Source organism: Leptonychotes weddellii, chromosome X, assembly GCF_054177405.1.
Source record: "Leptonychotes weddellii isolate Sample4059 chromosome X, ASM5417740v2, whole genome shotgun sequence".
NCBI classification, from domain to species: domain Eukaryota; kingdom Metazoa; phylum Chordata; class Mammalia; order Carnivora; family Phocidae; genus Leptonychotes; species Leptonychotes weddellii.
In genome coordinates this window covers 37,456,453-37,480,093 of record NC_138385.1, presented here as the reverse complement: position 1 = coordinate 37,480,093, position 23,641 = coordinate 37,456,453, and the positions used below count along the sequence as shown (strand labels likewise).

The window sequence follows — 23,641 nt, the reverse complement described above, 5'->3', positions numbered from 1 at the left end:
CTGGACCTCATGGAGCTTACTGTCTGGTGAGGGGGGTGGGGAGGGTTTATGAAGAACCGCATGCATGGATGTGAGATTACAACCTGTAATAAACAGAAGAAAATAAAGAGCAGGATGTTGTGCATGCCTACATGATCAAGTAGAAGGCCAGGAAAGGACTCCAAGGAAGGTGGTGTGTTGGCCTGACCCCGAGAGAGAAAAGGCACCAGCCAGGCAAAGAGTGCAGGGGAGATGGGTGCAGGAGGGCCGAGGTGTGTCCCTGTCCCAGGCCCCGGGCATTTCCAAACCCTTTTGCCTTGGAGGAGTCAGGTTGTCTGAGGTCTGGACGCTTGTTGGCTTTCACTTGTCCAACAGGCTCTCTGACTGCTGCCATTGAATCTTTTCATCACCAACTCTCAGACCATGTGCATCAGAGCTGGCTAGAAAACTCAGTAAAGGGGCGCCTGGGTGGCCCAGTCGTTGGGCATCTGCCTTCGGCTCAGGTCATGATCCCAGGGTCCTGGGATCGGCCGGCCGCATCGGGCTCCCTGCTGGGGGGGGAGGGGGGAGGCCTGCTTCTCCCTCTCCTACTCCCCCTGCTTGTGTTCCCTCTCTCGCTGTGTCTCTCTCTGTCAAATAAGTAAATAAAATCTTTAAAAAAAAAAAAAAAAAAGAAAGAAAACTCAGTAAAATGTAGATGCCTGGGCTGCACCGCCCCCCAGAGACCTGGATTTAGGGGGGTCTGGGTGGAGCCTGAGAATTTGCGTTTTTAACAAAGCCCCCAGGTGGTTCTGCCATAGGTGGCCTGCTGCTCTGTGGACCATTCTTAGAAAATGCTGGCAGGGTAGAGTCTAGATGCCTTGCATAATTGGCATGTCTATTGTTATAGTCACTGGTCACTTGCCTCTAGGCTGCTCATCCCCACTCTTGCCACAACCCATCCTGCACATCGCTGGAGTAATCCTACTATAACACAAACCTGAGTTTCCCACCTCTTTGCTTAAACCCCTTCTCTTATTTGCATATTATTTTCAAAATACATCCACATTCCTTAGTTGGGATTAAATGGTTATTTGTGCTTTTGCTTCTGCCTCAAGGTTTGCTCCTGCTGCTTCCCATTTACTCTTTTCATCTCCATACCTCAAATAGTGTTTGGTGCAGGGTAGACACTGGACGAATACTGATTTACTACTATGAAAATGATGGGCTTAAACATGCCGTATTTTACTGAGGGACGTGGGAGATTTCAAGTCATGAAAATAATACCTGTGAGAGACAAAGCTGTCTTCAAATATTGGAAGATCTACATCATGTGAAACACTTGTTTTGAATGGTCCTAGGACCAATCAGTGGGAAGTCATAAGAAGTCAGAATTTGATTCCATATAAGGAAGGGTGTGCCATCTTTGCAAAGATGTCATCTGCATTGTTAAATAATAAATTCCCTGTCACCTGCAGTATTCCAGCATTGATTCAGTGATCACTTGGCAGGTATTTGGTGAAAGTACTGAAACATGGGGTGGAATTTGGAAGAAATTACCTACCATTCTTGAAGTAAGATTCTGTGGGGGAAAATAAAGGTAAAAGGGAAAAGGAAAGAAAATGAACTCTCCATTCCAGGGAAGTAGAGTATTGGGGTTTATGTTATCATGCACACTATACCTATATACATCATACCTGGAATACCTGTTTTCTATACTATGGAATAGATTAAAAAGTAATATCCCTTATTTTTTTCTAAGTAATTTAGCCTCTTGCAATGTCTATGGGTTATCATTATAAACATTACTTCTCATTATAATATTGAAATGTACAAATGCCAGTTAAGAAATATCTGCCAGAATTATAGATAAATCAGCTTTTACTACTGTAACTAAAGAAGTGTTCTAGAAGAAAAACAGTAAAAAGTGCATCATGCAGAGAAACAATGATTCTCCAGCTCAATTTAGTATGTTATAAAAAAAATTTCACTGGGACAGAGCCATGACAATATAAAGAATAACACTACAGATCAGGAAACTCACTTGGCTGAGATTTTAGCTAATAACAAAAGCTAACAACTCCTATATAATTTAACAGCAATTTTCACAACTGATTGCCAATGACCATTTTTCTTTTTGGATCTCCACATAAAAGGAACAAGGAGAATATAGGATTGAAGAACAGAATTTTAAAAACCTTTCTTCAGGTATCTCTTTCCTTCCTTGTTCTTTTTACTAGGGACATTTAGATTTTAGTCATTTGAGTAATTTTTAATCATACTTTTTTAAAGACTCAGGATGCTAACAATGACTAACTGCTCTGATTTCAATGATTTTCAGTAGATTTTCTTTATTCAGTAAGACAAAGCCTATTGGGGAGGCATACCTTCTCAGTAGTTGTTTCCTTGGGAGGAATAATAAGGGAATGACTGATTCTAAAGAAATTTCTCCCAGGCAAGAGCTGCTTGCTGCTCCTTACTTCTTCCCCTTCCACTGTCTGAAGCCTAAACCCTGCTTTGCTTAGAACCTTTCCTTTCCTTACCCCTCTGGTTTCATTCCCTGCGCTCCCCCATCCCTATCTCTTCTGCATCTCTCAAACAACATAAGACAAATAAGTGCTGGGGATCTATTGTACAGGATGGGGACTATAGTTAACAATAGTGTATTTTAAAGATTTTATTTATTTATTTTAGAGAGAGAGGGAGAGTGAGCTCACAAGAGTCGGGGGAGTGGCAGAAGGAGAGGGAGAGGGAGAATCTCAAGCAGACTCCCCGCTGAGTGCAGAGCCTGATGTGGGGCTCGGTCTCACAACCCTGAGATCATGACCTGAGCCGAAACCAAGAGTTGGACGTTTAACAGACTGAGCCACCCAGGCGCCCAAACAATACTGTATTTTATACTTAAAAGTTGCTGAGAGGGTAGGGCTTTCATGTTCTCACCATAGCAACAGCAGCAACAACAAAATGGTAATTATGTGAGGCGAAGGATTGTTAACTAATTTTATTGTACTAAGCTTTTTGCAATATACGCATGTATCAAGTCATCACATTGTATACCTTAAACTTACACAGTGTTATAGGTCAGTTATACCTCAATAAAGCTGGGGAAGAAATGAAAAAAAAAAATCCTGGTCCTAGACAGTGAGGTGTCCTGAAAATAGCACTGGACTGAGAAATAGGAGATGAGTTTTCTAAGGCCTGACCTGTCACTTCAGGAATTTGTCTAACTTCTCCGGGCCTCAGTTTTATTATCTATAAAAAGAGGGGATTTGGGGGCACCTGGGTGGCTCAGTCATTAAGCGTCTGCCTTCTGCTCAGGTCATGATCCCAGGGTCCTGGGACCAAGCCCGGCATCAGGTTCCCTGCTCAGTCGGGGAGTCTGCTTCTCCCTCTCCCTCTGCCTGTCACTCCCCCTGCTTGTGCTCTCTCTCTCTCTCTCTGTCAAATAAATAAATAAAATCTTTAAAAAAAGAGGGGATTGGATTACCTTATGTTAGAGTCAGTTCCAAAATTTGACCTAAAGTAGCACACCGATCATCATGCTCTCTGCGCCTCACTGGAATCATCTTCCATCTTTCAAAACCCCTGTAAGACTCTTGTTTGTTTTAAAGGGGGCCTTTGCATCTATTAAATACTGTAATCCTTTACCAACTATGTCACAAGAACCTGTAAAAAGAACAAGAAGTTCTTTTTAATAATTTTTAATTATTGGGCACCTGGGTGGCTCAGTTGGTTAAGCGACTGCCTTCGGCTCAGGTCATGATCCTGGAGTCCCAGGATCGAGTCCCGCATCGGGCTCCCTGCTCGGCAGGGAGTCTGCTTCTCCCTCTGACCCTCCTCCCTCTCATGCTCTCTGTCTCTCATTCTCTCTCAAATAAATAAATAAAATCTTTAAAAAAAAATTTTTAATTATTAAACTCTGGGCACATTTAAAATTCAATGTAAATAATGCAGTAAGTCATGAAAAGAGAAAAAAATGTACTCTGGAAATCTATTTTTATTCATAATGTGAAATAAATATGCTAATACCAGATGGGGAGCAATGGATTAATATCTTGAAGAAAAGAAAGAATTTTTTTATCTACTCTGTGCCAAGCACAGATTATTTCTGGTGATCCTCACAAAAACCTGTTATGGAAGACTCTTTCTTCCTACACAGCTGAAGAAACTGAAGCCCAGCAAGGTTATGTAACTAGCCTAAGGTAACACACCTATTTAGTGGTAGGACTGGGATTTGAATCCTGGAGATTAAAATGTACGTGTTTACAATATTGTGAATATACTAACTGCCACTAAATTATACACTTTAAAATGCTTAATGTTGCCATGGGACTCTTACCTCAAAAGGCAAAAAAAAAAAAAAAAAAAATTAAAAATCAGAAAAAAATGTACAGATCTTCCTCCACTGACAATGGGGTTATGTCCTGATAAACCCATCATAAGTTGAAAATATCATAAGAAGGAAATGCATTTACAACACCTAACCTGTGGAACATCATAGCGTAGCCTAGTCTACCTTAAACGCTCTCAGAACACTGAACAGCAGCCTATGATTGGGCAATATCATCTAACACAAAGCATATTGTAAAATAAAGTGTTGATTATCTCATGTAATTTATTGAAAACAGTACTGAACATGAAAACCAGAATGTTTTTAGGGTACCGAATGGTTGTCAGCATATGGGTCATTCACCATCATGATCTCGTGGCTGACTGGAAGTCCTGGGTTGTTGTCACTGCCCAGCTCATGAGAGTATCTATCACCTATTGCTAGCTTGGGAAAAGATCAAAATTCAAAATTCAAACCATGTTTTTTGCTGAATGTGTCTCTTTTGCACTGGTGTAAAGTCAAAAAATCCTAAGTCAAACCATTTTAAGTCAGGATCCTCTGTATGTGTTTATAGATTGTGTCAATTTAACTAACTAACAATATAGTAAATCACAGTATGGTAAACTGGAAAATGCTTAGGACTCAGCTCTTTGACTAGCCAGCTCTGTGCCCTGGAACAAATCATTTTACCTCTCCAGAATTCAGTTTTCTAGTCTATAAAATAAGGGAGAGGGAGACTACATGGATGATTTCTAGGCGCCCCTTCAGCTCTTTCAGTCTGTCCTCTACTTACTGCCTACGGCAGAATACTAACTGGTCTTCATTGCCCTCTTGTGGGTGAAAGATGAACTGTAACTATCGCTGTATTTGTACAAGATTTTGAAATAATCACCTCATTAAAATAACAACACTAAATCCAAATCAAACCAGCCATTTGGCATCATGCAGATAAAAAAGCTGGATGAATGAATATTCTGCTTTCCACCATTTTTCCTATCATGGTGACACAAGCTTAGACTCATAACCTTTCTAAATAAAAATAAGTACATAGTTCCATGTGGTCAGGAACAAAGGACAGATCAGGTAGACATTTTTCTCTCCCCTACCCATCCTAGTTTTCTACTTTATTAGAACATGACCTTTTCAATAATCTGTCAGTGTTTTTAAATACCATAAGCGAAATTAAAAGGGAAGACATATGGGAGAGGATTGCAGAAAATCTGCAGTATGGATAAGATCAAACGTTAATACCCATAATATATAAAAAAAAGAGTTTCTAGAAATCAATTAAGAAAGAAAAATGAATGTTTCCTACCCCAAATGGGCTAAGGACCAGAATAGGTTACTCACTCAAGAAAAAAATAAAAATGGTCAATAAATGCATGAACAACTATTTACTCTCAAAGGATGAAAAATATGCAAATCAAAACATGAGATCATTTTTCACCCATCAAATTAGGCAAATGTGGTTTGAAAGGAAGATAATATTCAATGAGTGATGGAGTGTTTAGAAAAATAGGCCTCTTATGCTACTGGTGTTTATGTAATTTGGGACAACTTTCTAGATGGCAATTTGTCAATATACATTAAAAGCCATACAAATAGTCATAATCTTTGACCCAGAAATTTTACTTATAGAAAATAAAGAGAGATGTGAATTAAGATTAATATAAGGGACATTAACTGCCGTTTTATAAAAGGAGACAGTTGGAAAACAATCTAAATGTCCAGCATTAAGTGTTTGATTACATTTACTATGGTAAATCCTTCAATAGAATATTAGGCAAGCATTAAATACAGTTCCTAGAAGAATATGTAATGACTTAGATGAAAGTCCAGTATATGTTAAATGAAAGATTACAATTAGTGTGTTTTTATTATATAAATATATTTATTACATAAATATATTTATATAATATAAATATATTAATATATAATATAAATACATAACACATATTTATATTTTATATAATATAAAATAAATTTTATTTTATTATATAAATATACTTTTATTATATAAATATATTAAAATTAAAATCTGGTTACCTCAGGGTAATAGGATTACAGATAACTTACTTTCTTTATCTTGCTTTTCTGTTTCTTTTGTTCCTTAGTTTTCTTGTTTTATTATTTTTTTTTTACCATGGATGTATTTAACTTCTGTAATCAGAAAAAAAAAAAAAAACTAAAGACAAGTTTTTAAAAGTTCTTACTGGTGACACTGTTTTCTCATTGGGAATAAATGGAAAAAGAGATGATTCAAAGTTTATACCAACCCTTGTTCATCTATAAAAAGACTCTATATTGAACAATATATTACAGAACCCACCCTTGGATATGTTGATTTTAAGGCAGCCAAGAACAATAAAAGAGAAGAGATAAGCCCATCTCTTGCTTCCTCACGAATGTACCACAGGAAGGCATGATTTGTATTTTTACTCTAATCAATACAGCTAATGTTGAATTAAGAGCTATTTCTTTCATTCAGACAGCATTTCTCAATCCATTTGATCAATCAATTAAGTAGAAGCACAGCTTCGCTTGTTTGGCTAAAATTCAGGGAGGCTAGAGTGAGACTCATTGTGCATTTACCCATAATTCATAAAGCATGAAAGGAATTGACAGGTTACTCAAAAATACATATACTTGCACTCACAAAACCCACCATTTAAAAAAGCACTTAAATATGGCTGAATCAAAATTTTCTATATTGCTTTGGAGAAGATCAAAGTGATTTATAAAGACACATAGATCACTGCAGCAGTTCCTATATGACTAAAGATGACAATTCCTTCACATTTTGAGTTGTGAAGACGCTTATTCTCACTGGGAAAGCACTTTAGTAACCCTTCACCCCCTCAAAAAAACCTCACACAAACATCACCACCTCCACCAGCAAAATAAAAGTCAGATCCTTGCTCAACATTTTTGGAAACATATCAATGAAGGGACATTTAAAAATTTCTTTCATTCTTGAAATATACCTAGCTTCTATCATTATCCCTTCCTTCTCTTAAAGAGAAAGGAGTAAAGAATAAGGGCTTCATTGGTGATGGTAACCTGAAATAATTAAAAAGACAGCAAAAACAAAACAAAACAAAAAAACCCCTGAGGTGAAGGATATGTTAATTAGCTTGATTGTGGTGATGATTTCACAGTGCATATATACATCAAATTGTCAAGTTGAACACCTTAAATATATACAATTTTTTAAAATTTAAAATAAATTTAATTAACATATAGTGTATTATTAGTTTCAGAGGTAGAGTTTAGTGATTCATCAGTTCCATATGACACCTAGTGCTCATTACATCAAGTGCCCTCCTTAATCTCCATCACCCAGTTACCCCATCCCCCCACCTCCCCTCCAGCAACCCTCAGTTTGTTTCCTAGAGTTAAGAGTCTCTTAGGGTTTGTCTCCTTCTCTGATTTCATCTTATTTTATTTTTCCTTCCCTTCCCCTATGATCATCTGTTTTGTTTCTTAAATTTCACATATGAGTGAAATCATATGATATCTGTCTTTCTCTGGCTGATTTGTTTTGCTTAGTATAATACTCTCTAGTTCCATCCACATTGTTGCAAATGGCAAGATTTCATTCTTTTTGATGGCTGAGTAATATTCCATTGTATATATATACCACCTCTTCCTTATCCACTCATCTGTCGATGGACATCTGGGCTCTTTCCATATTTTGGCTATTGTGGACATTGTTGCTATAAACATTGGGGTTCAGGTGCCTCTTCGAATCACTATGTTTGTATCCTTTGGATAAATAGATATATGTAATTTTTATTGGTCAGTTATACTTCAGAAAAAGCAGGAGGAAAAAAAGACCAGTTGTTTTTTTTTTTGTAAGATTTTATTTATTTGTGAGAGAGAGCACATGAGCGGGGTGGGTGGGGAGGAGCGGAGGGGGAGGGAGAGCAGACTCCTTGCTGAGCAGGGAGGCCAACTGCGGTGGGGGGGGGTCTCAATCCCAAGACCCCGAGATCATGACCCGAGCCAAAGGTAGACGCTTAACAGACCGAGCCACCCAGATGCCCCAAAAAGATCAGTTTGGAAAATATATACTAACATTTTATCAAAAGGTGTATCACAGTGTACCTGCCCTTAAATTAAGTGTAAGAAAAGTACTCCACTGTAATGAATCCTACATCTCCATAGCAAGGAGAGAAAAAAAGTGAAATGCTTACCAGGATCACTGAGGCAAAAAAAAAAAAAAAAAATTGTTGCAATTAGAACTACTGCAGGTAATTAAATGAAAGTAGAGATGCCCACCGCAACTCCCATCCTGACCTTACTCAAATAGCTGCCTTGATTTTCCAGTGTGTTTTAAAATTCAATTATAGAATTGAAGAGAAACCCGTCTATTCCACACCTTCCACTTCCTGGAAGGATCATAGCCAAACTATTTCCAAAAAATGAGGAGCTATACTATTTAAGACATCCAGAGAAGGAGATTTCCCAGTGGATTATGAATCAAGCAGAAAAACAGCAACGACAGAAAGTTAGTTTTCTGCTTTCAAAATACCAGTTTGGGATGAGCAAATCATTTTTAAGAGGCTTATAAATCTCTGATCTTCTGTAGTCTAAAAGCTGCATCATTATAGCCTAATCAAAAGGATTTCAGGGGCTGTATTTGAAGCATGGTCTGATAATTTGTTAAATAATTATCCTCAGAGATGGAAACAGTACATGTGGCAAAAAAAAAAAAAAAAAAAATCTGTCCCCCCCCACCACCGTGATTTCAATTGCCTAGAGTCCCGATAGACAAAAGTATAGGAATGGGAGAAGTTTTAATCTGTGACAGATGAAATCAATGTAATGAAGTTACATGCTGCAGAAAGACCTGTGCCCATAATTTAAAAGTCACCACTATGGATATTCAAGCCATTTGATGCTAATGCAAGTATCTTTAAAGTCCAGTATGTGATAAGCAAGAGAACAGAGTTATTTAACAAAATCATCCTTTGTTTTCTGATCTGTTTCACCCATATTTTCATGTTTTCCTAAGATTTGGACAGCATATCAGCCAGGAAGATAAAAGGAATATGTATACTCTGTTTATATTTTGTGATGGTTTAACATTTGTTTTAAATTATAATGAAGAAGTAAACAAATAATACATTATATGTTAAAAAAAAAAGAAGATAGTAGGAAGGGACAAATGAAGGGGGGGAAATCAGAGGGGGAGATGAACCATGAGAGACTATGGACTCTGAGAAACAAACTGAGGGTTCTAGAGGGGAGGGCTGTGGGGGGATGGGTTAGCCTGGTGATGGGTATTAAAGAGGGCATGTACTGAATGGAGCACTGGGTGTTATAGGCAAACAATGAACCATGGAACACTACATCAAAAACTAATGATGTAATGTATGGTGATTGACATAATAAAAAAGACATTTTTAATAAAACATATTAACAAAGAAAAAAATAAATTATAATGAAGAAGTGGAGAGTCAAGATCCAATTTCCAGTCTCAGTGTTCTTCATGCATTAAAAAGTGACATAAAATAAAAGGAACCGCCCCACCTTAATCTTTTGAGTTTGTTTCCCAATCAGTAGAACCCATCTCTCTGATCATTAGGTTGTGGCTGCTTGGGGTACCACGGTGAAAACATGATCCAGAGGCCACATGCAGTGCAGTCTCGAAGAGTGATTTGATTGGTAAGTACCGTCTGTCACTCCCACCAGTTGCTCAAAGAGAGAAAGGGAGAGAAGAAGCACAAACACTGTATACTGGTTATTCAAAATGCACTTTTTATTCACTTTAACACAGAGGATTTTTTTTTTTTACAGTTGAAACAAAATATCTGATACACAATTTTGAGTTTTTAGCAGCACCTGCAACGAGAGGATCGTGGAATACCTCAAGGTAAAGTAGAGATGGCTGAGGCAGGCACAAATTAACCTGAAATTCATCAATCCACTGAAGACATATGGAATCTGAGGCCCCCTGAATTTAGCCCAATACATGACAATAAACTAAATAAATATTCTTTATGATGTTTTAATGGACTATTGAAAAACAGTAAGCTCCAATTAGAAATATCTTATTCAAAAAAATCCAGTGTTCGTTAAAAAAAACTTTCTGAAAATATTGCACTGCACATCCTAGTGTATACAATTTCTAAGCCTATATGCACAGTTCCTGGTACCCACAGATTTCAGCCTTTGGTGTTTTATAATCTTACCCAAACTTATGTCAGCACCCCAGTGAGTGTTACTCACCAAAATGCCACTGTTTTTGTCATTTAATGTTAACTGCTTTTATTAAGATATTGTGTAGTGATTTGGCAGGAGAAAATTGGTATGGCTAAGAGGAAAGGGGCTTCAGATGACTTGTCAATAAAATTAACACTTGCCTCGGTTAGACAGGAGGTCTATGAATAGGATACCCACATAATTTTTTTTACTTAAATGACCACATGCCATTCTAATAGTGACAAGTACTTTTGTGAGTGGATGGAGGTCTTTATGTAAGCCTGAGATCTACAAATAGAAACTATTATAAGCAGAGTGCAAGTAGAAAGAGAAGGCCCCAGGTCTCATGCACTTAAAAACAATTAGCATTTAACAGTTCTGATGTACAGATTTTCACCCTAACATGATTGTAGCAAAACAATCGTAGAACTTGGGAGCCAGTGTGGCTGGCTATAGGCATAGGCAGGAGAGGGACCAATACTTAAGAGCTGTGGGGTCCCAGTTCTGGCTTCGACTTCTGGCATCAAAATTACTTTGACAATGGGGTAAGGACTCTATTTAAAAGGGAAATATTGAGTATGACTGGGTTGAGATACCGTCTTCCACTTGTCTATTTAGTCAAAAAGTCCCAGAGCTCTTAAAGCACATAAGGTCCCACATGTAAGGCTGATTCCATATGTGGCTACAATGGAGAGTTCTAGGCTATATTCCCTAGGCTATAAGCTCCTGCTTCCTCCCCGGCCTCCATCTCTTTTGGGGGGTCACTTCTAACTGTCCCTCACTACCTTGGGTCACTATTTTTTTTTTAATATAGATGTTTTAAAGGTAGAGATTAAAAGCTTTGCAGGACAAATAGATCAACCAACAAGAACTAGACTGCATATTTGTAATACAGTATATAGCTAGCAGTCATGGTAATCAAAATTTGACAAACCGTTTTTGTATTTTAATATGGTATTTTTAGGATATTTATATCAGGGCACATAATAACTACTCAGAGCTCAAGAATTTCTCCTGCTGTGGTGCCAAAGAAAGAGCTGTGTAGTTGCTGTTAAATGCTGATCCCAGAATAGTTTGAGAATTTTAAAAGTCCCTCTCCAAAGGGACTCCAAAATCCCTCTTAGCTGTTGTCTTAAGAAACATCTAATGACAACACAGCACTGAAACACAGTTTGTACCTTGCAGATTCATAGAACTTAGAGCTGGAAGGGACCTTAAACCAAATATCTAGCCAGGACAGAAATTCTTTTTTATGGTATTTTAACAGATGGTCATCTAGTATCTTCTTGAATATTTTCATTGGAAGGGAGTTCATTATTAAGGCAGTCCATTCCACTGTTGGACAACTCTATGAGAAATTCAGTCTACCACTGGGTTAAAGTCTGCTCTCTTGTTACTTTCAGTGTCCTAGTTTGGCCAGCTGAACATCCAGTGCAACATACAAGATATTAGTTCCTTCTATAATAAATATTTGAGTTAAGGAACCTTGTGAGAAAAGCCCGTTATCCCCCAATCTTTTCTGAAGGTTTCTCTGAGAGCAGAGCAGTGGGCCAAAGGACCCTCAAAATTATGAGCAGAGAGCACTGCATCCAAAGCCATATACTAAGCAGCATTGCTAAATTGGTAAGAGGTTGTCAGAGAAGCAACATCCCTATGCAGCAAAAGTAGACTTACGAAGTAAAAGCAGACCAACCATTTATTTGCAAGGGCGGTTGGCCTATTTAAGCATAATCCATTCACTAGTACCCTGTTACTTCAAACACGAAGAGTATAATCAATTTCCAGTGTCATCAGTGTATCTCTTACTGAGATATTTTTTGAAAAGCTCAAATGGGAGCAAACCTTATAGGAGGATTCAAACAAGGCAGTGTACATCACTGTACTGTTATATACCTAATTATCACAACCTCTTTATAATTGAAGCTTAGGACATCCTTGTTTGCATTATTATTTTTTATTGTAATACAGCTCAGAGTCTTATTTTTTCTTCCTTTGGCAGAAATGTCAGAAACTGATGGCCAAGAGTCCACGGTGACATTTGTTAGTTGACTAATGGAACACTTTTAGGGATAGCTGTAGCTCTTTAACTCCTTCATGCTGCTGGGTTCTAAGTTTAAACTGTGATTTGAAAATATTTAAATCTCTCAGGACTGAAGCTTTCTGAAAAGTCCTGATACACACAAGAAGGAAAGAGCAGAAATCACGCAAAATACACTTGGCTTGATAAAGCTTTTTTTTTTTTTTTAATCGCTCTACAACCTCCATTTGAAAGGCTCTGATACACAATCACAACCTTCTCTCTTACCCTTTTGTGTGTGCCCTCTCAGAGGGGCACAGTTATTCTGACACTATTGACTGAACAATTTGGGGCACACTTTTAAAAGGCTTCCTGCTTTTAACAGCATGAGGATCCTGCTTTGGAGCCACTGTTCAAGTCAATAGTGTGACCTAACATGCAATGCTCCAGCTGTTCCTCTACGGCCAACACCTGCCTGACAGCTTCTTCAAAGGCCACTGTCACGTTAGTATCATCTTTGGCACTTGTTTCTAGATAAGGGTAATCTCCATTCTCCATGCACCAGGCTTGTGCCTCCTCAGTAGTCACTTGCCTATCCTCTTTGTCTACCTTGTTACCCAGAACTACAAAGGGGAAGTGCTCAGGGTCTTTCACATCTGCATAGTAGATGAATTCTTTCTGCCAGTTACCAAGGTTCTCAAAGCTCTGCCGGTCATCCACGCTGAAGGTCAAGAGGCAGCAGTCTGCTCCCCTGTAGAAGGGTGTCCTAAGGCTCTTGAAACGCTCCTGCCCTGCAGTGTCCCAGATCTGGAGAGTTACAAAACGTCCATCTACCTCCAGATCTCGATTTAAGAACTCTACCCCTATAGTGTGAAAAGCCTGGGAGTCAAACTTATTGGTTACATAACGGTTCATAAGCGAGCTTTTCCCAACTCCACCATCACCCAATAGAATAACCTTTAAGAGCAAGGATTTCCCACTCATTGTTGCAGCACCAGTTGGGGAGGAGTTTATAACCAAGAGAACCTGAAAATAAAAGAAAAAGTAGGAGGGAAAACAGTTAAACCTGAAACTGAAATCAACTTCATAGTAAATGTCTCTGAATTATAAGGCCTACTCATTTAACCTCTCTTGATTCACGGTCATTAACTATGTAGTACAGCAGAAGGAATAGAATCCTTTTGCATACAAGGGAAAATAGGTCTTGTTTTTCTGAGGTCTTCTGCCTGTGCCAGGAAAATGGCTGAATGCCATGGGTAAATGGACTAGCAGATGGTGCTATAATTTGGTTCAGTTCAGACCCTGTTCTAGGCGAGAGAGCCTAGAACAGGAATACCACTCAGATGTGTAACCATATTATGAGTTTCCAGTTTGACAGTTCCAAACAAGAGGCAAACAGTACAAAATTGATTTGGAGTTTGAAGCCTGTTCATGACAGACCCAAGAATTATTGAGGAGAGAAAGCTGTAGAAGCTGAAATTTTAATTATGTCAGTAGAGTTTGGGGCTACAATTAGACTGGACCCCAGAACTTGGAAGAGAGATAAAGGTCAAGTTTCTTCAGGCATTTGCCTCATTACACTTGCATTGATACAGATACCCTCACAAATAAAGGATCTTCCATAATCTTTTCTTCATGGAACAATGACACGTAAATTGATGATTGTTGACTGGGATCATTGTAACAGCTATCATTTAGGAAGAAAATCTTGAATAGCTTATTAATTTTTAGATTTAGGTTCTAATTCCATAATGGCACCAATGAAAATAGACTGTAAACTTTAAAGTGCTAATAACAATGCAGTACCCTTCTTGGTACCTCCACAACATGTCTGTACATGGAATATCTAGAATGCATCTTACGATAAAAAGATCAAACGTTTACTGAACAACTAACCGGTACTAGATTTTGGTAAGTACTCTCACACTAGGTCCACTGTGGGAACAAAACAATGATGATGTTAACTGGGTGTTATTCATGCAAGAGACCCAAAGAGATGAAAACCAATTACTGATCAAAAGAGCACATGCAAAAGAGCTTCTGGAGGCACACACATTTGAAATGTAATTTTAAAAAGCCTCATTAGTCCTTAGTATTATGTTGGTGCATGTGTAATAATTATATATTTTTCTAAATATTCCTTTTTAAGAGATCAAATGAAAAAATATATATACCTACCCAGTTGGGTCTTTGCCACAATTTTAGTCTTTTCTTTTCCTTGTTGTTTTATTCTTTCTTTTTAGGGTTCTAGAAAATGGATTGGGAAATGTTATTTTTAAAAATGTATAATAAAACAAAGTTAAGGCTATATATAAATATACTCAAGTCAGGAAAGAAACAGACCCACCTCAACTTACCTGTAGAGGATGCTTTTCACAAATATACTTAAGAGTTCAAAATGCTACAAATGCTTAACACGGACAAAATAATATTATTGCAAAAACTTTAACTTGTCCTAATGAGTGTACTTCATATGGCTTTTAGAGTTTTATATTGTCCCTCCACTGAACTCTTCATTCAAAGTAAAGGTAAATCAAAGGAAGTAGATGATAGTCACAATAGATGATATTCAGGAAAGGGAAAGCACAGAGGAGGAGTCTAAGACATGTCGAAATCCTAAGTCAGAGATGAAACTCCTTCCCTTTATGTCTACCAATGTTCTCATCTCCAAGAAAGTTATTAATGCATTCACCAATCTGCGTCGAGGTTGTCTCTGAAATTGATTCCATAAGATCAGAGAAGAAATAATAATGTTTGGGGGCGCCTGGGTGGCTCAGTCGTTAAGCATCTGCCTTCGGCTCAGGTCATGATCCCAGAGTCCTGGGATCGAGCCCCACATCGGGCTCCCTACTCAGCGGGGAGCCTGCTTCTCCCTCTCCCTCGCTCCCCCTGCTTGTGTTCCTGCTCTCGCTGTCTCTCTCTCTGTCAAATAAATAAATAAAATCTTTAAAAAAAAAAAAAAGAAATAATGTTTGGAGATTCCCTGTTTACAATATATTCTCTTGGCTAATTTTTTTACTCATTAATTTTGATCATGTCTTGAACACAGGTTTTAGTATTTAGCTGGCTTTATTAAATTCAAACACAACATTCACTTAACATTATAGTTAATTATGGCAAGAGTGTTATTTAAGCAGCATCAAGAGTGCTGGTCTAAAGAGAAAAACAGTTCTTAGATTTGTTGAGTATTCTTTCTTAAGAATAAAGAAGAGTGTAAGAAATCTCTATTGCCTAATAATCTCATGTTATTTTTTTCAAATATAGATAAAGCATATAATAAGGAATTCATCAGAGACCTAAATCAGTAATTATGAATTTAAATAATGTCTTCTAAATTGATAGGCTTTATCTTCCTTCTTGGTCTATATCTACTCTAAAAAATTTTCAAGTTTTCTACCATTACTGATTTTTGTCCTCTTTTTTCCTGCTCTCAAATTGCTTTCTTTGGAACTAGTTCAAGTAACAAACATTTCTTTAAATGGAAATGAAACAAGCATTAGCACACTTCTTTATCCTTTATATGGGTCTGTAGGATAATTTTACAGACTGCTCACTTAAAAAAGGAACAGAGGAAGTACAAACTTGGGTAACAGTACTGGTAGTATTAAGGGCCCGTGCCAAATGAGCTTCCTCAAGTTCCTAGCAAACAGGTGTTTGCGTGATTAAACAACTCACTAACTCTCCTTTCTCAGCTGTGGATCAACTCAAATGATGGTCAAGGACTGAGTGAATGTGGAAACCAAATACTCAACTCCAGGAATAATGATGAAGTATTAATAACCATCTGAGATAATGCTGCAGTTGCTTGTGCATTCCCTATTTGGTCATTTGCACATACAACTTCTGGGTACATAGGTTCTATACCAGGGAAAAGGGAGGAAAAGCAGTGTGGCTCTGTGTGAAGGGCACTGGGTTGGCAGCAATCAGGAGACAAAAGTCTTCATCACTACTACGCCATTCATTTATTTTATGAACTTGAGCAGGTTATTTAATCTTGCTTTGTTTCAATATCTTCCTATACAAATACAGAGCTGATAATATCTGCCCTGCTTAACTCACAGGATTTGGCGAGGCGGGGGGGATGAATAACTTAGGAAGTTTGCAAAAATTTGTAAGCATGTATTGAAATTTTGGGTTTGAGATTTTTGTTCCTCTTGCTCCTTCACCTCCTGTCATTCACTGTTGGGGGCCTTGTGACTCAGTATGAACCCTCCTCAGAAAAGGCCTGCCAGTAGGAAGATCACAATTCTTCCTTTCCTCTTCCTTCAATATCTGAGAAGGCCTTGGTCCCTAACAATTTTGAGTATCTGCATACACCACAGAATCTTAGCGTCAGGGGGACCCTAAGGGTCTTCTGGTCCAATCCTGCTACTGATGATTGAGAAAACATTTGAGTGCCTATTGTGTGCTCTGTCCTTACTAAGCTAACCCTCCGCTCTCCTCCACTGTCTCCAACTCCCATTTGTCTCCTGAAGGTAGAATTGAATACAGTTTAGACATGTCTCCTTGTCTTCAGTCACTAAATCCTGTGGATTTTTCCTTGGAATATTCTTTCCCGGTCCTCTGCTACCATCCTCACTTTGACCCACATCTCCTTGCATCTAATCTATTGTGAAAACTTCCTGGCTCTTCTCTCCCTGCCTCTGGTTTCTCCCTACCTACTTTGCAAAGCTTCATTACTTGAGCACCCATTGGAACTTGAACACTCAACTTGGGCACTGTTGGAAATGCATACATTTTTAAAGCAAGGTCCTACCCTCAAGGAATTTATGAATTAACATATAAACTTCAGATCTCATGATTTACAGTTGAAATGGTATCATTATATTGCCTTATTTAGTTTAAACTCCCCTTTTTTTTCTAAGTATGTCTTTCCTACACAACCAAATTTTAAATTCCTGGATGGTAAAACCCTTGTTTGTATGTCTTTGAAGCCCCTCCATCCATGCAGCAAGCATATCCTTCCTATGGATAATGAATAATATTCACTTATTAGTTAACTGTTTAGGTGGGTGCTCAGAACTAATGCCTCTGAATTGATGCCAAGGTACAAGAGGTCTGCAGTTCTGTAAGATGTCCAAATACTATTATTTATTTGTGACTAAAGAGCAGAAATTACGGACTTATCTGCATCACTTTCTAGATGGGACTTACCAGGGATTTCACCTGTTGAAAGCCAGTGGCAATGCTCTAGTTTCCCTCCCCCGCCCCTCCATTTTTAAGAGAAACATATAAATTTCTCTATCCCCACCAAATGTCAGAGCGGTATAATTATCTCCACATTATGTTTTCAGTGGAGGCTGGCGTCCCAACCATCATTATCATTATCATCATTTGAAAATAAGTGTGATATCCTTTAGTACATACTCAAAAAGGACTAGCACAGTATAAAAGTAAACCAAAATTTTTTCCTCCTCCAGAATATGCCAGATTAAAGTCAAACCTTAAAAGAAGATAGCATTAAGGAGGCAATGGAATTCTTTGATAAACCTAAGTACATTTAACGGGAAAGTCAAATCCCTTATGCATCTTGTATGGGTCCCATATCAGCTTAGGATTTTGACTAAAATGTTTAATCTGATTTTGGTCCTATTCAGAGAAAGATCTGCCTTTGAATAACTCAAATGTCCCGGAGATGCAATTCCCCTTTCTTACCCACTCTCCACAATTAACAAGAATTTTCTAAGAATAGTATATTCACTTTTTTTCCCCCAGAGTCTAAGTCTCAGACAATAAGGTAAATTAGAAACTCACATAACCAATGCTCCCTAGTTTTCTTTGTTCTTCAACACACTTGAAACCTTTTGAATCTGCTGTGCCCGCACCCACACAGCTTATTAAAATTATTGTATTTAGCTGGGGATGCTTAGGGGTGTGTGTGTGGGGGGGAGTGTGAAAAGAAGCAGTACAATGACGAGAAAGAGGTTGAACCTTTGAAAACAGAATATTTTAGTGTGATGATGGATAGACGAGAAATAGAAAAGCAAACTGGCAACATCAGTTTGGTTGCCATGGGCGGAATGATGCTCAAATCCATTGTGCAGTTTGTTTGGGAGTATGTGTTGACAGGGATGTGGTACTGTAGGGCTGGGGGTAGGGGAAGAGCAGCAGGGGAGAGCTAGGTAGTGGATGAGAGTGGCCGTGGTGGTAATCTGCACAGGGGAGGAGCCATGGTTGAAGCTACAGGGAAAGCCCATCTTAGTGACACACTGGTTGGGCCACCCAACTCACTGTTGATTCCTGGCACAGTATTTGGAAAATATTGCACTGGAGAACTGGGCAGGGCTTTCTTTAACTTATGTAAAAATCAATACAAACAAGAAGTGATTGCGTCTTTGAGACCCTCTACCTTAAATGGTGTAGGTTGTTTCCAGTACAACCTGATGCTTGTTGGTGGGGGTGGGGGAGGGTTCTGTAGCGGGGAAGCCGTCTGACGCACTGGATTCATTGTGTAGAGCAATCAAGTTATCAGCTACATTCCTGCTCTGAGTCCAAATGCCACAGCTGTCATGCCACTGAAACACTATTCCCACATTTATGACCATATTTATATCCTATATGCAACCGGAAGGGTTCAATGTGGAATTTCACCTCTAACCTTTCACTCCTCACAACAACAGCTCTAGGGCTATGAGCCCGAAGGCACACTAGATAGCAATTTGGCCCTGTCACAGGCCATTTCTTCCCAAGTAGACTGCCAGGAGACAGGTAGGTGAGGTTTGGGTGACATTAAGAGAGCAGAGTATAGGGGAAAGAATCTTCCTTAGGAGACTGGGAATGCTGTTATCTCTACGACAGGGTCACTGTTGGCATTGGGGATCTAGAAAGTGAGATGTTACGCACAGTTCCAACTACCTCGGACCCGGGTCATCTCACCTCATCCCCATCTCTCAGAACGAGCAGCTGTGGCGCATGCGCACTGAGCCACACCCGTTCCCCACGGAGCCCTGCGTCTATCTGCGGGGCTTTGCCAGCCGCTCCGAATTACTCAGCAACGCCCCCCTCCATCGTCACCTTCCCCCCCAACTCCGACCCCTGCAGTGCCTACGCCTCTTTCCCAAGGTGCAGATGCCCCGGGGGATCACCTAGACCTCCCTTTCTCCCTCTTCCCACAGGTCCCCCCACCTCCCGGCCGCCCGCGTCCACTGGTCGCTAGCCCCTCTCCCTGCCCACGCACCCGCACCTTACCCAATACAATGGGAGAGAGATGGTGGGGGGGGGGCCGCGGGTGCCAGGCAGGTCAGCTCTGCGTGCCGGCAGTCCGGCTCCTCAGTGACACGGTCACCGCTCCTGCCGCCTTCTCGTCCTCGGTGGGGCAGCAAGAGCAGCTCGGACCTCGGTGGCCTGACAGCTGCCGCTCGCGCCCGCCACCGCCGCCGCGCAGCGTCTCGCGCCCGCGCCCGCCAGGGGAGGGGGCGGGGCCCGCGCCGCCTCCTTGTGCCCCTTTCTTGGAGCCGGAGACCCGGCGTAGCGGCCTCCTGCCCTCGCGTGTCGAGAGCGCTCCCTGGCTCGCTCGCTCTTCCTTCATGCGCAGAGTCCAACCCTGGCCTCCCTTGTCCTCTCCTCTCCTCGCCGATTAGTAGGCACAATGACCATGGACCGTCAACTATTGCTCTCCCGTTTAGCTCCTCTGCTGCCCGGGCCACGCCCCAATTCCTGCAATTATCCTTCAACTTACCTCACATTTACCTTTCCTCCAAACCCTCTACTTTTGCAGAGAATAGCACATACACCCTCTGGTTTCAAATAACTCAGGGAAACCCATGATCACAGCGCCTTACTAGACCCTCTAGCTGGGCACTGCTCATGAAATTCTCTTGGCAATCCAAACAGAAAGGTTCACATTGATAGCTCAGGCCTGGAAAACACACTGCCCTTTAATCTTAACAGTTACCTTTCTAGACGGCCACACAGAGAGTATTACCTGAGGTTTCTGGACATGTTGCTGGGGCAGAACGCAGTGTTCCAATTGTGCTTAACCACCCAGCCAGTCCCTTTTTGTGTCCTGTGGCCCTCTGGTACCTCCAACTAGTTTGTGATTTTTTCCCCCTGAGACCAAAAGAGCTCCTGGCGTCATTTCGCTTGCACTCCGACTCTGTCAGGCAGATCCACCTCCGAAGCTTCCCCGTTGTATGAGAACCTGTGCCTGTATGGCACTGCCCCTCGCTCACCATGTGCCCCCCTCAGGGCTCTCACATATGCTCTCCCTGCATCTGGGCCACTCTCTCTCTCTTCACAAGTCAGCCACTCAGTCAATCTCACAGGCCCAGGTTAACTGTCACTTCCTTAAGGTAACCTTTCTCAATAACCCCAGAATAGAGAAAGTGCCCTGATTTCTTTTCTGGTGGCCCATATAGCCAGCCTGCTGTACTTTTCCTTCATAATATGTATCCATTTACGATGAGATATTTAAATGTATGATTATTTGATTGAAAACTGCCTTCCTCCACGAAACTATGTTTTACCATAAAGTCCAGGATTATGACTGTTTAGATTTTCCATCATATCCTCAGAGCCTAGGTCAATGTTTATTACATAGGACATGCTCAGAAAATATTTGTTTAATATGAATGAAGGTTATATCATCAATTATTGTTATTTTAAAATAAAATGAATGGATCTAATTGAATCCCTTGTGCCTCTACTTAAACTAGTCCTGCCCCCCACACAAACACCCTAAAACACACTTCTGATAAAGAGATGTACTTAATCCTCTAAATCAAATTTTTACTCACACATTCTTATTTGTAATAAAAGAAAACTTTTGAGCATGGGCCCCAATATATGTATATGTATTTATAGGTTATATATATGTACTACTGTGTATATATACTTTATACATTACATTATAGATACATTATAATACGTATACATTACAATACTCCAACACAGAAATTTAAAAAAAATGAGAAAAAATAAATATGTTGATGTCTGTGTTGTCTTTCTGCACTCCAATGAATTGTTTTGTGAACTACTCAAAATAACAGTTCTTCATATTAGAGTCTCTCATCTTTAAGTGAATCTAGGCTCTTTTGTCCTTTTCTCTAGATGCTACTTTTCCAAGTTTAATAATCTCCGAGAATCCTCTAAACCTGTTTGCAAGTTTTAAGGAACTTTTAATTTCTAGGCTTGGGCACCCAGTTCTGTAGCCAGAAGCTCATACTGCTGAAGGCATTACATATTTGCAGAATGTGGGAACCCCTAGGGGTAAGTGAAATCCTATGTTAGTCCAAAGACTCCTAACTGCAAATCCTATTCTAAAAGAATCTTTAGAGGCCTTTTGAAAAGCAACTACCATTCATGTGGAACAGAAGCAATGTGACTACCATTAGTTAATGAGGAAACAGCACAAAGTGGACAGCTCAAAGTTTCAAAGTAACTGCTGTAGGTGGTTTTGTGGCTCTCAGACTAGACTATTCTAAATGATCCATCACTGCGATCTCTCAGACCATGCTCTCCATGAAAAACTCTTCCATGCATAATGAAATAATTTAATCCTATCTTTGTGACACAGTTACACACACACACACACACACATCACTTTTCTACCAAAAACAGAATCTTAGTGCAGTCAGTACATAGGAAGCTAAACCATGATTGTCTTTAGATAATGGAGAAAATGTGACTTTTGTAGAGTAACACATACATGCAAAAATCAGCATTCAATGTATGCAATTTATTATCTCCAAAAGTCCCCAATCCTGATTCAGTTCTAAATACATTGACCTGGGCTTAAAGAAGACGTAATTGGAATGTAATTAATATAAAAGAAAAGCCTGATTCAGTGGTCACAAGATGCATATGAACAAAAGAGTTCCATGAAGAGTTCAAATAAATTAATAAACAATGCATACTATTTCCCTTCCTGGAGAATTATAATGCATATTAGAACTTAAAGACTTTTGGAATTTTGCATTAAAGAAACCCTTTTTTATTTATTTATTTATTTATTTATTAAAGATTTATTTATTTATTTATTTGAGAGAGCGAGAATGAGAGAGAGAGAGAGTACATGAGAGGGGGGAGGGTTAGAGGGAGAAGCAGGCTCCCTGCCAAGCAGGGAGCCCGATGCGGGACTCGATCCAGGGACTCCAGGATCATGACCTGAGCCGAAGGCAGTCACTCAACCAACTGAGCCACCCAGGCGCCCAAAGAAGCCCTTTTTTAAAAACCAAACATTTCCCAAATATTTGAGACCACAGATTCCTTTTATTTATGGAACACCTGGTAACAGCACTAGTGCACCTCAGAACCCAATTTGGCAACTGCTGTCTTAATCAATTTCACAAAGTTGTAATGTGATAAAAGGACATTGGTTTGCCTTAAACATGGATGGTAATACTTGTCATCTTGCTTGGCCACTCAGATTGGTTTGTAGTGGTTTTTTTGAGAATTGTGCTGTGAAGGATTCTAAGGTGCATCCAGCTCAGTAGGAAAGACTGATTAGTTAGAGATGACTACCATGGAGGAAGCAATGTGTTTGCCATCCTTGGCCTAGAGTATTTCTATGGCAACTATACTTTTCATATTTTCCAGATAGTTCTGCTTTTGAATATTTTGTTCTTTTGTCCCCACATTTACAGTAATACTTATGACACCATCTGATGTTTTATTCAGAAAATATAGTAGCCATAAATATGTAAAAAGGAAATTGGACAGTAAAATTTGTCAATATTTACCAATCATTGTCCAAAGCAAGTCACTGGTTCTGGTGACACCATATCTTTTTAATTTAAATTCAATTTAGCCAAAATATAGTACATCATTAGTACTAGACGTGATATATTTTTTTTTATCACTTGGCTGGGGATAATCTTGTGGAAAAGGGATATTTTGCAAGTTCTTCCATAGCCTGAAGGAAAAATCTCTAAAAACTATTCAGTTATTGAAAGCCTCAGTATGAATTTAGTTTTATTATTTTTAAAAACATACGTATTTTCAATCTTTGTCCACTAAAAAACACTCAGAAACAATGAAAAACTGTGTCAAAAAGCAACTCTAGTACTTAGACTGAGATTCTTTTTTTTTTTTAAAGATTTTATTTATTTGACAGAGAGAGACACAGCGAGAGAGGGAACACAAGCAGGGGGAGTGGGAGAGGAAGAAGCAGGCTTCCCGCTGAGTAGGGA

At 39.4% G+C, this 23,641-nt stretch overlaps 1 protein-coding gene across 2 annotated transcripts in view; it reads right to left on the bottom strand.

Annotated features, from left to right (window-relative positions):
- Positions 1 to 19,899, bottom strand: part of RAB9B (RAB9B, member RAS oncogene family) — a 37,411-nt gene extending 17,512 nt beyond the window's left edge. For both annotated transcript variants that reach the window (XM_081808483.1, XM_081808484.1), the window contains exons 1-4: positions 19,701 to 19,899; positions 14,691 to 14,759; positions 9,824 to 13,538; positions 6,365 to 6,448 (exon numbers count right to left, since the gene is read on the bottom strand). In XM_081808483.1, the coding sequence (XP_081664609.1) occupies positions 12,891 to 13,496 (606 nt within the window). In that variant the 5' untranslated portion in view covers positions 13,497 to 13,538; positions 14,691 to 14,759; positions 19,701 to 19,899 and the 3' untranslated portion in view covers positions 6,365 to 6,448; positions 9,824 to 12,890. The remainder of the gene's footprint in view (positions 1 to 6,364; positions 6,449 to 9,823; positions 13,539 to 14,690; positions 14,760 to 19,700) is intronic.
- Positions 19,900 to 23,641: the final 3,742 nt, after the last annotated feature.